Source organism: Durio zibethinus, chromosome 26 (assembly GCF_047325235.1).
Source record: "Durio zibethinus cultivar Kanyao isolate XHJ-2024 chromosome 26, ASM4732523v1, whole genome shotgun sequence".
Taxonomy (NCBI): domain Eukaryota; kingdom Viridiplantae; phylum Streptophyta; class Magnoliopsida; order Malvales; family Malvaceae; genus Durio; species Durio zibethinus.
This window is the reverse complement of record NC_143187.1, coordinates 2,549,333-2,564,239: the sequence shown is the minus strand read 5'-3', so window position 1 is coordinate 2,564,239 and position 14,907 is coordinate 2,549,333. Positions and strand designations below refer to the sequence as shown.

Sequence of the window (14,907 nt, the reverse complement as noted above, 5' to 3'; positions counted from 1 at the left end):
AGAGCAGGGAGCGGAGTACATCCGATTTATATATGGTATGGATATTAAAATTTAAAATTTAAAATTTTATTTTATATAAAAATTATATATTATAATTTATATTGATATGAAAAAATAAAATATTTTTTTTTATTTTATTAATTTATATATAATTATTATTAAATTTTTAGTTGATATCATTTTCATTGTTTTTTATTATGTTTGTATTATATTATTATATTATATTTTAAATCGTAGATTTAAAGAAAAAGATAAAAGAAAGAAGAAAAATTCGATGGGGGAAAAATAGCCGGTGACACCAAAGACAATTCTCAATCCAAAAAAAAGAAAGTGGGATTGAAGACCCAATTGAATCTATAATTTGAGCTCTTCAAACACGTAGCAGATGAGGCAATTTACAAAAAAAAAAAAAAATTCATACCATGAAACTTATATTTCTAACACCACAAAAACACGGGGAAAAAAAAAAGATCAAACCAAGTTCCAAAATCATAGCAAAACTTCATTTCATTGCCATTAGCTTCACCCGCCAAAACACAATCTGTAAACCACCAGGCAGTCACTAAAAGCTACCCATTTCCCACTCACTTCCAGTCTTCCACCACCGATTCAAATTATCAATGTAAACAAGAAAAACCATCCTAACAAATCCTAAACACAACAACGATCACCCTCTCACAATCCAAGCTCGACCAGTTTCAACGACAGCCCAAAAAAAACAAACCAAAACCTCAAACAAAAAAAATCAGTGAAATGGTAGCTTGACCTTGAGTATAAGGGCAAGGATTTTCGTTTGAAGGTTTAGGGACGTAGAGGGATGTGCAAAACCACCGTACGTGGCGGCGAAAGTGGTGACTTGCGACGGAGCTTCGGGGCTTTAGGTGGAAGAGAAGAGGAAGGAGAGGGGTAAAACATAGTTGATTTTGTGGTGGTTTGGAGCGGGGGAGGAGACCAACGGCTTTAGGTTTAGATTTAGGTTTTTAAGGTTAATTTTGAAAAAATTAATTTTGATGCAAGTGTAGAAGAAAAGGGTGAGGTTTTTGGTAATTTTTTTTAAGAATGTTGTTAGTATGTCAGGAAATTTAGAAAAAGATTTAAATATTAAATATTTGCATTTATTTATGAAAAGAAATAGAAATGTAGAAGATAATAAAAATTAAAAATGAAAATGGATAAAAACTAAAAATTGGAAATTAAATGAAAAAGTTTAAATTTGAGTTATCTTCATAGAATAAAAATAAATATGACGTGGAGTTTATTCAAGAAAATAAATGAATTTTTTTAATAATTTTAGGTAAATATTTTTTTAATAATTCTATCGTAAAGATGTAACCAAATTTTTGTAGGGTGATATTAATATTTTCTCTTCATGTAATCAGATTTTTTATATTAATTTTGTAGAGTAGACAAGAGTTTATTCTTTTAATTTTAATCAAGTTTAACTTTTTTTTTTAAAAAAGATAAATTTTATTAAGTAATCAATCATAATTAATTAAAAAATATTAGTGAAAAAATTTCTTTTCACATAAGGTGGTGGAGTTTTTGGAATCGAACCTTTGACAATGAGCATTAATAATATTAGATTGAAATTTATATATAATAAAAATTTTATATTATTTGACATTAGCAAAGTTAAAATATAATTAAAATTACTAAAATTATTCTTGATGTCAAATTAATATTTTTGTTTATAAACTAAAAATTATTAAAATTATTTTTATCAAATGATACTTTACATTACTAAATATTTGAAAATTATTTTCATGTATATTTTAATGTAAGTTTATTTGATTCATTAATTGATTTCTTATATTGAATGTAAAATGTTATCTGATTATGACATAATTTTGACTAACTAGTAGTCTTACATACTTCATTATGCCTATAAAAATGATTGGAACAAACTCCTATATATATATATATATATATATATATATATATATATATAGCCTTCCATCCTATCGCTTTTGAAAATTGAACAATTTGATGAAAACTGAGAACAAAAAAGCAAAAAGCAGTGCCCATCCAACAATCACAGCAGCCACCACGCCTAGAAATTCATGCCTGAAACCAAAATAATTTTTCAAGAATTGCTTTGTAGTTTCTCCAGTTGCAAGAACATCCTTTCCATCTCCATACTGGGATACCACCAATCCATACAAGGTCCAAGCCGGTGGACAAATCCAATAGTTCCACCTCCACCATACAGGAATTTTCTGCAAATCAATTGATCAACATATAGGTGAAAAATGTAAGCAGAAAATGGTATGTTTAGATGATAAAGAAATTGGAAACAAGAACAATTAATGGATGCCAAGAGCTTAATTACCGTGTGTGGGACTAAGAATCCTGTAAAGAGATTCCAAATTGCATAAAATGCAGTAGAAATGACTCCAGCAATGTGGAAGTTTGGTGTTATAGCCACAGACATCATGCCGAAAAAGGTGAAGTACAGCAATGTGAAATACATGAAGAATATGTACCATAAGAATTTAGCAGCAGTCCATTCGAATGCCATTATTGAATAAACGATGGTGCCATAAGTCACTGCTTGCACAAAGATATATGGGAGCTCAACGACAACCTGGGGGAAAGAAATGCATGGTAAAATCTCTTTTAAGGCCAATGCCTGATCAAATGCAGTTGAAAACTGATGAATTTTTTTTGCAGTGCACAAAATGATTTACCTGTGCAAAAGCATAGGCCATAGGTGTATACATTCCAGCAGCTTTTTCCCTGTAAAAGACGGTTCGCTCAACGTTCACGACTGGCTGTATACTTGCAGCATTTTGGAACCCAAGAAAGAGAACAGCAACATACATAGAACCCATTGAATTAAAGAGGTCTTGATGCCTTGATCTGTGGTTTTAAAATGTAGCATTAGATTAAAGGCCGGAAAGAAATTTAAGGTTCTAACACTTATTCGCCTTTAGTTTTCTGTAGTTGTTTACCTCTTGGAGCCAATTTTCCAGAACATTGTTCCGATCATTAAGGCTATGACAGTCGTGAAGAAAAATCTTACTGCAGTGTATGATGTATTTCGCCAGTATGACCATCGTTGTTTCCATAAGCAAACCAAGAATTGGGAGAAAAATGACTGCGAGTACCGAGTGGGAAAATGAAGTTCCTTTGAACCAGGAGAAGGCACGTTCAGTTGTTCAATAAGTGCTTTATTTCTCCTAAAATATATCCAATGAAATGGTAAGAAGTTGCAGAAACAGGTTCAAGCTACTCTTTTATGTCTGAAATCGTATGTTGGTAGTTCAGATGCAAAAGTTTTGTCTTTACACTTACTTGTGCAGTTCTGAAGTTTTGTATAAATCAGCAAAATCAACCCCCAAAGCCATCTCCTGCGCAGGAGTGGAAAGTTCTAACATCCAAGTTGCTGGGTTATAGCCATCTTTTATTTTGCTGACTCCATCAATTCCCTTGGTGATCCAACAACAAATCGAGTATTTCATTAGAAAGTACTAACCATGAATTATGACTTAAAAGTTTTACATTCACTGGTGAATTTAATAAGGATCAACATTGAAGTTTACCTCAAAGTACTTTATTAAGTCACAGTAATTGTGACCCAGTGGCCCAACATATATCTCTTGTCCTCCTTGCTTCAATAATAATAGCTGCGATGCCATCCATATATATCAGTTACTCATGCTTGGTTCTATTTGGACAACGGCTTACTATATATGGCAGAGGGCAGACTCTTTTTGGTTCTTTAACATTTCTTACCTCATCAAAAGCTTCAAATATATCAATGCTTGGTTGATGGATGGTACATACAACTGTCCTTCCAGTGTCCACTGTGTTCCTAACTGTTCTCATAACAATTGCAGCAGCTCTTGCATCAAGCCCTGAAGTTGGCTCATCCATGAAAATGATTGAGGGATTGGCCACTAGCTCAACTGCAATGGTTAGCCTCTTGCGCTGCTCGATAGACAAACCACTTACACCTGGCAGGCCAACTAAAGCTTGCCTCAAGGGGGTTAGTTCAACGAGCTCCATGACTTCCTGCACGAACATCTGCAACCAATTGTGCAACCATTTGTTTGTTTAGTTGAACTATATGGAAAAGAGTGAATGGATTATGTAACTGGTCCTAGATCGTAATCTTTTGGACACTACCTTTCTGGTTTCAGTATTCACTTCAGGAGCTAACCGAAGCCAAGCAGAGTAGAGCAACGACTCATAGACCGTAAGATAAGGGGAATGGATGTCATTTTGCTCACAGTATCCAGACATACGAGCAAAAGTTTCTTGCTTTTTGGGAAACCCAGAAATTTTTATGCTTCCCTCAATGTATCCTCCAGTTTTCCTACCAGCTAGGACATCCATCAAAGTGGTTTTACCAGCTCCACTAACACCCATCAGGGCAGTGAGAATACCAGGCCTGAAAGCACCACTTACCCCCCTCAAAAGCACCAATCTATCTTCAGTCACACCCTGTGCTTTCATTTCCTGAAATTTCAGTTCCAACTGTTAATCAATTTTTTTTTTTTTAACTTCAGAAACAAGCTTTCCAACTTCTAATCAATTCTATCATATATTTCAAGTTCACCTGTGGCATATCTACCGCATATGTAATCTCCTCAAAGGTAATGCAGTGTTGTTGAAATGGAAGAATCATGCCCTTTTTCCTGTCTCGTATTGTATCTGACTCAGCTTTTGACCTCAATAGTTCTGCTCAAATTATTTGTTGCATAACATATCAAAATGTGCTGATTTTAAGACATGTGCTTGCACATATAAACGCATGCTATATTCAATGTCATTATCTATGCATGTTTGATTACCAGTTCCCTGGGGCAGCAATTGAGCCTCTCCTTCACTTCTATCATCATCTTCATTGCTTTGAGCTTCTGACTTTACACACCGGGATTCATCCAAGGCTGCACAAATATTGTTAGAATATGAATATATATGACTTTAGTTTAGTGGCTTCGAGTAGACATGTAAACAAACTCACGGTTGAGATACGTGAGAGCGAGAGTATAACAGAAATTGAATACTAATATGAATCCCACCAATGCGCCTACTCCTATCCAATACCAGTACGCTTCTGTAAAGAACCCGCGAGACTTTAAAACCAAAACTCCCAGAGGTTCTGCTGTTGACGGGATAACCTATCAGAAAGGAATTATTTAGGCATTAGCTTTACTTAATAATCTACAAACAAATGATCAAATGGATAGAGGAAAAGGGTAGCCTGGTGCAAGAGGCCTCAGTGTTGCAGGTTCTGGGGAAAATCAAATGTAGACAGCCTTAACCCTGCCGTGCAGAGGTGCTGTCAGCACGACTTGACCCTTTGACCTCCAGCTCACAAGGAGAAACCTCAACCAATCCACCAGGGCACACCCTGAAATGTTCAATTGGCCAGCCAGTTCAAGAAAATACATGATTCCAGCTCTCTCCAAGGAATTCATTAATTACTATTGCATTCTGTGAGTACATCATAGGTGATATCCAATAACCCCAGATCCACCATTTCTTAACCTCATCTACAGGAAGAGACAAAGACAAGGCATCAATGCTAATGTTAAAACTTATCTGATTATATATAGACGAAATACACTTGTTATCATGTATGTAAAAGTAAAGTTGTTCACTTATTATACCTTGTGACAAGACATATCCACAGTTCGCAAAAAGAACAAGCAATGAAAATGATGAGAATGTGCTAGTAATAGTCAACTCCCTACCCAACGCTGCATTTAATCGAAATAATGCAGAAGCCATCTGGTTCGTCAGCACCAGCAAAAGAAACTGCTTTAAAAACCTGCAGCAAGTTACATTCTAGTGAGAATGAAGTAATATGAGAAACAAAATACAACTCTAGTTATGTCATTAGTATAATTCTTCTTTTCTTTAAGTTTTTTGGTTACCTGAAAATATCGGGATCCAGGCCCATGACATAATAGGTGATCGCTACCCAGATGCCAACCTCTATGAATGATATAGGAATCTTCAAAATCCATGTAGGAAGGGCATATGCCCATGCAGGATAGAATAAGTTGTCTCTTTGCTTGAAGAAGACTGGAAGCTTGAAAATAGTGAAGCCGAGCTCTACTAATCCATTAAACATGATCATAAATACAGAGAAGAACACAGCCCCCATCTGAATTACTCCATCAATTTCAGTCTTCTTATGCATCTCAGTCCTCAGAAAGACAGTTGATCCTATCACTGCCATCAGTACGATCTACTAGCAGAAATAGAAAACCTAGTCATAATAAAATGTGTTAAATTAAGACTCAAAAATGATACTGCCTTCCAGAGTCCTACCTGTACGAGCTTGAAGATGTATACAAATGAATTCCTCTTCATCAACAGAAGTTCTTTTGAGAAGCAAGCTTTGAAAAGCTCCATCTTCTTAAGACCATAATTCTCGGTGGTCAAAAGAGTAGGATCACTTCGAGTCTTATCAAATGGAGTTGCAAGATCAACTTGCAATCCTTTTCCCACATGGAATGATTGGAAGGCCTCCGCAAAGTTGTCCACTGTGACGAAACTGTAGGCTCTGTCAGTTTGCATCCAATACTGTCTTTGATCATTCCTTGATGTAACCTGCAATGCAGTATTATTATTAAGGTCAAATATATGACACTTTCCAGGTGTGGTCACCTCAAATAAGATAGTCTTTACTTAAAACCATGGATGTAGACTCAAGATACAGGTGGCAATACAATATCAATATGGTGATTGGACGATTCTAAGAAAATTATAATCTAATACCTTTTTTTTGGCCATAGGATCTAATACCTTGAATACTACTATCAGTATTCAACAATGGTACTTGATAAACATAATAAATAGCTTATGAAGTTTTCAATGAAATATTTTATTGATGATTCCGAATGATGAATGACAAGTTTGACAGACAAAAGCTACGTGTACTCGTACTTCTTGCAAGAAGTCAGCTACACCCTTTCTTGGAGGACATTTGAAACCCATGGATTCAAAAAACTCAAGCACATGTTCACGGGGACCCTGGTAAACAATCTGGCCATCAGACAGGAGAATGATATCATCAAAGAGTTCATAAGTCTCTGGTGCTGGCTGAAGGAGAGAAATAAAGGCAGTTCCATTCAGAATGTGAATAAGTTGCCTCAGTGATTTGACAATTTGGTATGTCGTTGAACTGTCCAGACCAGTGGATATCTCATCCATGAGAAGTAGCTTTGCTGGTCCAGCTAGCATTTCACCTATAGCTCAATCAATAGAGAATTTCCACTTTACTATGCTGAATTAGCAATAGCCATTCTTCAATATTATGAGAAATTTTGACAATGTTTACCGGTTGTCACTCGCTTCCTTTGTCCTCCAGAAATGCCCCTAATCATTTCATCCCCTACCAAAGTATCTGCACAAATTTCTAGTCCCAAAACCTGAAAGCTCGAAACGAAGAAATTAGATATGAGGTCAGTGGGATTCCTTTTTCTCTTTCCTTCTCTAGGTTCTTAAGGTCCTTTGATGACGATAGAGTGATCAGTATCATTATACCTTTATAATGTACTCTGTGATCACACTTGTTTCTTGACCCTCTATGGATGCTGCCTGGAATATTAGAATACTGTTAGAACTAATAAAATAGAGTATAAGCCACCCAATTCAAGGCCTTGCTTTCAATCACACAACATTAGAGAGTTGTAGGAATCAAACTCAAACCAAGATCACCGAATTTTGAATTTATTTTTAAACCCAAATTTTGCCATCACCTGTTCATATAAGATCACATTCGCTAAAAAACCATATTTAGACTGCCTGTGCATGCAGTTCTATTGTAACATTACTTCCCTGCCAATAACTTCTTGTCTAAAACAACCCAAGCTAGATAGTACCAATCTTCATATTTCTGACATAAATTCCTTACCTTCATGAAGACATCGATATCAGGATCAGGTTTAATATTTGCAGCTTTTTCCCTCCTTGCCAATTCTGCTAGCATCTCTGCAATCACCGGCATATATATATTGATCATTTACATTTTGCAAGAAAAATTATTCACATATGCATGCATATATGTGCATATAGACATTCACTTTAAAATAAAAACTCTGCTAAAAACAGTAACACCCATCCAAACAGTTAGTCTTGGTTTTAAGTTATGGCAGAAATCAAATGAGAAAAAACTTGGGCATGTTCTTAACCAACCGTAGCGTGGTCCGACCCCCTGGCATCTTGCAGAGAAGGCCAAGGTTTCTCTTACTGTCAGCTCTGGAATATGGAGATCATTTTGACCGATGTATGCAGCAGTTCTCTGTGCCACAAACTCATTCATATCATGGCCATTGTATGTCACCTTTCCTGAAAACTGTAAGAGATATTACAGTGCAGCCTCTTAGGTTAGTCAGTGTACTAAAATATGCAATTGCAAACAGAGTTTAGAATTTCAACCTTTAGATCACGGTCAAGCTTTCCTGCCAATGCTAACAAAAGAGTGGTTTTTCCAGAACTTGGAGGACCCAAAAGCAAAGTCATCCTGCATATTTATAAACACAATGAGACATCTAAATTCTGAGAAAATCCAAATTTAAACCAGTTAATGTTTGTACAAAAATTAAGAGCCTAATTCAAGAATATAATGGGACATATCTTCACAGTTCTCACCTGCTAGGCCTGATGATCCCACTTACATTGCGAAGAATAGACAAATGTTTCTTTCTACTAGAAAGCAAATGCAGGTGATGCAAGATGCTCTTCAAAACCAAAAGAAACAAAGTTAAAACTAACAAGAATAGCATCAAAGTGTGTGTTTTTTTTGTACAAATGAGACCAGAGTTTGAAGATAGAGAAAAAAATTACAAATATTGAGATTTAAACCTTATACCTGCTAGATGTTATCTTCAGTAACAGTACGAACCAACTAACTTTTTTTTTTTTAAATAGAAAATGATAGTAACTCATGAATTTTGGTAGTTACCTCTAGTTTATTGATAAAGAAACTGAAAAATGAAGGCAAGGCCCTGCTTCCTATATATGCTTCTGCGTCAACTCTTAGATGCTCAAATCTGACTTCAAGAGTGGGAATTTCAATACCAACCCTGACAAATATTCAAGAAACAGGAAAACATGGCATGTCAATAACCTAAGAAAAAGCAAAGTAAATCAAAATTTAGTAAAGTTCTATGCTTCTACTCTGCACCAATGCCAAGAAAACAGCACAAGGAAGAATGTTCTTGCCTGTCAAGGCGCTGTCTGTGCTTTAACAAGAAACTTTCATTGTCTTCTTCAGTGTCTTTGATCAACCTTCCCATCAAATTCTTCCTTTCTTCATACCCAAGTTTAGATATATCAACTTCGCTTGTCTCGCCATTTGATGTGGTCAATAAACCTTTCCTAACACGAGCAAATGTTGGAAGTCTTTCAATGGCTGCCCATTTTAGTGCTTCTTCATCATCTTCTCGGAAAGATCTTGAGAAAACGTCGATACCAGTGTCCCTCCATATGGACGAACTGTTTGCTCTTAAACTATTACTTACTTGATAAAGATCACCTCCCTCCATTGCCAATGACCAACCTACCAACTATCGAAAACCACGTAAAGATTCAAAAACTCCAAATTTTGGAGCCCAAAGAAAACCAAACGGCTCTTTTCTATGTACGTTGATCACTTCCCTACAGTAGCCTTTTTCTCATAAAAGATACATAAGAAGTGTATTTTAGTAGAGTTAATTAAACTTTTAGTCTTTGAATTTTGTAAAAATGTACTTATAAAAATAAAATGTATAATTTGCATCATAAATTTTTAAATTATATATAATATTAATCCGAATTCTAATTATGTTAATCATATCAACTCATATACGTAGCATTTAATAAATATTATCAAATTATCAACATTGTTTTAATATAAATTAAAAAATATTTTTTACTTGACTTATAAAAATTATTTAGGATCAGTCAATTATTATTTATCATGTAACATTTGACATTTTTATTAAATATTTTATACTTTTATTTAACAAATAATATACATATAATAAAATTATACTAATTAGATATCATATAAGTAAATTAAATTATCATTATTAAAATTTGGATTAAAATTATATATTATTTAAAAATTCAAGCACAAATTATACATTCTATTTATTTGAGTACCAATTTATATATTTATCTAAATTTCAAGTACTAAAAATATAATTAACTCGTTACATTAATTTTCAAAACTTTGGTATAGAATTATTGTTTATTTATTATTATTATAAAAAGTTAGACTTCGAATTTAAGATCTCTACCAAAATTCTATCCTATATATCTCTATCATTTGATCTAAGTCAATTGATTCATTTTGACTTGATTGTAAGAAATTAATGAAAATTGATTAAGGAGATGGCATATGTAAATGTGTTTCTTTTTTTTTTTTTTCATTTGGCCTACAAGGGTGATTAATGTGGCAAGAAACTTAATTCAACTAATCTTCGGAGTTAATGTTCAAAATTCAACTTGAATTAAACAAAATTATTTTCCATAGTTAAAATACTAAATAAGCGACTTCAATTATCTTAAAATTATTTTTTTAAAAAAAAGCTCTTATCTTTTTATTATATTTAAATAAACTCTTATTATATTTATATAAGTTCTTATATATAAGATTAGAGGTCGTGAAGTTCATAACCAATTGAAATCTTTGCGCTCATAACAAAACGATATGCATTAACACTTACGTGTGTAAAAGATGCTAGTTGGCCATGAAGTTAAGATTCATAGGATTAGGGCTTAAGTGAGCATAATAAAAAAAATAAAAATTTATTTAGAAAAAAAAGTGAGAAAGTTCAGGATTTATTTAATATTTTAACCAAATTTAAAAACACAATTAAAGTCTTTTCTTTTTTTTTTTTAGATATATCAATTAAAATGACAAGCCAAAAATTCTCCAACCGGACAAGATTAAAGATTTGCTACAAGAACTAGACAAATAATTAAGTCCCAAGTATTTATTAATATCACCTTATTAAAGGCAATGCAAAAGGGTGAAGGGAACCAACCTTGAAGTCCCGAACCTGAATCTCTTCCCCTCCCTACGGCCCCTAAAGACTGAAAATACCTAACTATTAATTTACTATAGAACACGTTTTCTTGATAAACTACAATATTCGTATAAATCAACTTATATTATGCTAGACTATTAAGTTTTTAATATTGTTTATTATAATATTTTTTATTATTTTTATGGTTGAGTTAAAGCTTTAGATTTATTAAATATATATTTTACTAAAATGAAAATAATTAAATTTATATAACAATATAAAATTTAGAAGTTTCAATCCAACGTTCTATGGTACTTAACGTTATCATTATATAAGTAATCTATAAGATTTTTTGTTCTTAGAAATTCGAATCCTACAAATTTTATACTTCTTAATATCATCACAATTTAAATAACTTCACTTGAAATTATAATATATATTTACGGACGTGATAACAAATATTAGTGGAGTAATTATTAAATGGACATATATAAACATTTATGATTTAAATTCGCATATAAATTTATAGAAAAAGAATATTACGTTAATGATGGTACGTAATTACTAATTAATTATATTTTTTTCCTTTTTCTTGCAAGATGAAATAGGATTTATTCATGATAAGATCAGATTTCCTGTCACTTAAAAAAAAATTACTTTTTTCTTGGACCTGGCTATAGAAGAAATTAATTATTGTAATAAATTTAGATTTATGAGAGTCTGCGCATCATATACCTTTTTTTTTTCAATGGCTGTTCAGTAAGGATTTAATTGTTCTTTACCTTCCCATCCCAACCCCACCCTAAATTTAATAATTTTATATATATAAGAGTTCTTCAGATTTTAAGTTACGAAATAAAAGCTAACTCTTTCGCACATCGATCATTCCATGAAATTTCTTGTTAGGGATAGGTAAGTACATTTGAAATCATAGATAAGATGCATGCATGTATTGCTTTTGTCTGATAGAAAATCAATACACAAGATATACATAGACAATAGAACAAAACTCAAAGATAAGAACATATAAAATGATTTACTTTAAATCCAATTCATTAACAAATAAATTTTTATAATTATAAGAATTTTAAAATGAAAAAAATTACAAAAATCTCATTACTCAAAATTTAACGCAAAATTCAAACTCAATTATATCATTTTAATAATTTATTCACTTAATTATTCTTTTAATGTCTAAATATCTCGTATTATCAAATTAAAATTAAAATATTTTATTTATAAAGATGAAATCCTTATACTTTTGTTGAATTATCTATATAGGATACAAGATAAATTTTCAACTTTTATAATTTTACTCAATTTTTGATGTGGGAATAAAATATTAAAAGCAAATCTCAACATTACCATGATAAAGGCAGTACATGCAAATTTTTATTGGTATTCATGGACAGTCTTTAAATTGAAAAATAAAAAATTTTCCCTTGATACCTTTAAAAATGTTTTTTGAATTTTTTTTATTAATAAAATTAATAAATCTATCAATAATTTTTATATACATTATAAGTAGACATTCAAAAAAATCTTCAATCTGTCGCTGCAAGCTTTAATAATAAATATTTAATCCCAATTTCGTGTACTTCTTGAGCTTCTAAGGTAAGTATCTTAAATCCGAAAATATCAAAATCCATAACTAAGAAATATTTAATCGAGCTAATTTAATTTTCTTTTGATTACCGATAATCACAATCTTTTTAACTTCTCCTTCTCATATGCATTTTGTATCTCAATCGATGGATTAAAATTATTAGAAAAATGCATCTTAGCATTAAATAATTCAATGGTTGTGCATTCTTTCCAACCTGTTCTTTCGACTCGCATCATCCCAATATATATAATAATAAATATATTTTATTATTATTTGTGGAATATATATTGGATTTCACTTCTTTGTAATTATTATTTGACTTTCGTATGATGTTTTCATATCTATAAAGTCCACACATCGTGGCCATCCCATTAATTCTGGCGCCTAACGTAGTGCTTGCCCGGCCTACCCCGTTTTGTTATAAAAGTTGTTTAAACCTTACAATTTTGTGTAGTTCTACTTCAATTTCAATTGTCAACTTGGTTAAAGACTTGTCGTACTGGGATTGTCTCAAGGCTACTAGATCAGCAAAAGGAATGATGAGAACAATATTGAAATTTTAAGTTAAAACAATTAATTATCTTTGTTCTTTTTTTTTTTTTTCATTTTTTTGGATATTTAGTAACATTCCATAAAAATCTCACCAAATTTTGGCAAAATTTAAACATTTGGGTCCTTTTACCAACCTTTTTTCCCTCTTATACAAGGTAGCATAGCCTATTTAAAAATGTATATAATCAACTCAAAATAATTTTAATTTGTGATTGATTGATTGTAAATTTGTAATGTAATAATTATTACAAGTAACATGTTGTCATATTCTTGAAGGTAATTGACAATTTGATCCTTGAATATGGTTTGAAATGGCTTAAAAGCTCAACCTGATAAACGATTTTAATTTGTTTTATTCAACCTTATAAAGCCACTTTTGTTCTTTTTAGTTAATAATTAACTTAGTTGACTCGAACTAAAAGGTGCGCAATCATATTCCAATTAAAGTTTCCTTTGTTGAAAAGTCCAAAGATAAAAGAATACGTAGAGGTTGGCACCATAGGCTGCGGAGAAAAGGTAAAAGCTTGTAATTGCTCCATCAGATTAGGAGTAGACATGCCTAAGGTTGGATTATTTGTTCAAATTTTAAAAATTTATTTAAAATTTGAGAAAATTTGAATAAAAGATTAAAATTTATTAAATGAATTTAGATATAATTTTAAAGTCTATTTAAATTTCAAACTGAACTTTAGATAAAAAAAAATTTTTAATTTGAGTTTGATCCAACTTGATCAAATTCATATATATATATATATATATATATATATATATATTATTTATATATATTAATTATATATAAATTAATTCACATATATATAAATTAAAAATAAAAATTATATATTTTGTTAAACTTAATTTTTATTTTTTATATATATGTGAATTAAATATAATTCCATTAAACGTAATTTAATTACATTTTTTAATTTTTTATTATATAAATTAATTTAATGGGTGAATTTTAGATTTATTTTTTTTTATTTTGATCAAGTTTGAGAAAATTTTAAAATTTTAAATTTTAAGTCAGATCAAATCTAAACAAACATATAAATTATTAATACTAAAAATGATATCAATCTAAATTCAATTCAATTCAACCTATGAACATCTTTAATCAATTATCCACATTTCAACACTGTATTTAATTAGTTTGGTTTTTCATCTCCCATTCACCAAAATCATTTGATTTTGTAAAGCATTACAATTTCAAAGTCATGTTGTATTCAAAATTTCTTTGACCCTTGATACTAAAATTAAACGAGTTCATAATATGCATAGAGAAAATTGGAGATAATCATCCCTCATTTCATAAATTTAAGTACCCATTGTTCACAAAAACTGAACATGAGAATGAAATATCCAGTTCTAACCATTATGTTAAAATAATTAATCCCCTTTAAGGGATCATCAATTCATTTAGATTTTTTTTTTTTTTGGGTACAATCAATTTTTAATACTACTGTTTTTAATGACGAATAATTTATTAATAATTTTTTATGAAAATAATTTATTAACAATATGTCAATACGATAGTTATGGATGAATTGGGCCTATAAAATTTCGAGCCAGGCTAAACAATTTCTAGAGCTTCCAGAAGGCAGGCTTCAGAATTTAGGCCGAATCTCTAAAACTGACTTCAGAGAGTTTGGGCCAAGTGTTTAACATTTTCAACTTGTGAGAACATCAAGAAAATTGCTATGCTAAAGAACCCAAAAACAGAAAAAAAAAAAAATTTGCTTAAGCCTCATTAGCTATTGAAATCTTTTACTTAATTCCCGA

General features: G+C 31.3%; 1 protein-coding gene across 1 annotated transcript; it reads right to left on the bottom strand.

The window, feature by feature from the left end:
* Positions 1 to 1,789: 1,789 nt before the first annotated feature.
* LOC111318550 (pleiotropic drug resistance protein 1-like) lies at positions 1,790 to 9,609 on the bottom strand. The gene is made up of 24 exons (XM_089755075.1): positions 9,184 to 9,609; positions 8,924 to 9,044; positions 8,611 to 8,699; positions 8,398 to 8,482; positions 8,155 to 8,314; positions 7,874 to 7,950; positions 7,504 to 7,557; positions 7,298 to 7,388; positions 6,904 to 7,205; positions 6,286 to 6,567; positions 5,886 to 6,202; positions 5,619 to 5,779; positions 5,398 to 5,501; positions 4,970 to 5,126; positions 4,797 to 4,892; positions 4,562 to 4,683; positions 4,129 to 4,461; positions 3,736 to 4,026; positions 3,543 to 3,626; positions 3,295 to 3,428; positions 2,952 to 3,179; positions 2,688 to 2,859; positions 2,330 to 2,584; positions 1,790 to 2,216 (listed from the first exon to the last, which is right to left on the bottom strand). The coding sequence occupies exons 1-24, from the start codon at positions 9,504 to 9,506 to the stop codon at positions 1,959 to 1,961; spliced, it is 4,296 nt and encodes a 1,431-aa protein (XP_089611201.1). The 5' UTR covers positions 9,507 to 9,609; the 3' UTR covers positions 1,790 to 1,958.
* Between the last annotated feature and the right edge of the window lie 5,298 nt (positions 9,610 to 14,907).

Bases quoted from the DNA above. Each gene is read 5' to 3' on its own strand.
- LOC111318550 (XM_089755075.1), bottom strand. From the start codon at position 9,506: ATGGAGGGAGGTGATCTTTATCAAGTAAGTAATAGTTTAAGAGCAAAC. The intron at 8,315-8,397 runs GTTGAAATTCTA...TATCTCTTACAG, and splicing joins AGCTTGACCGTGATCTAAAG to TTTTCAGGAAAGGTGACATA. The intron at 4,684-4,796 runs GTAATCAAACAT...TAATTTGAGCAG, and splicing joins ATTGCTGCCCCAGGGAACTG to AACTATTGAGGTCAAAAGCT.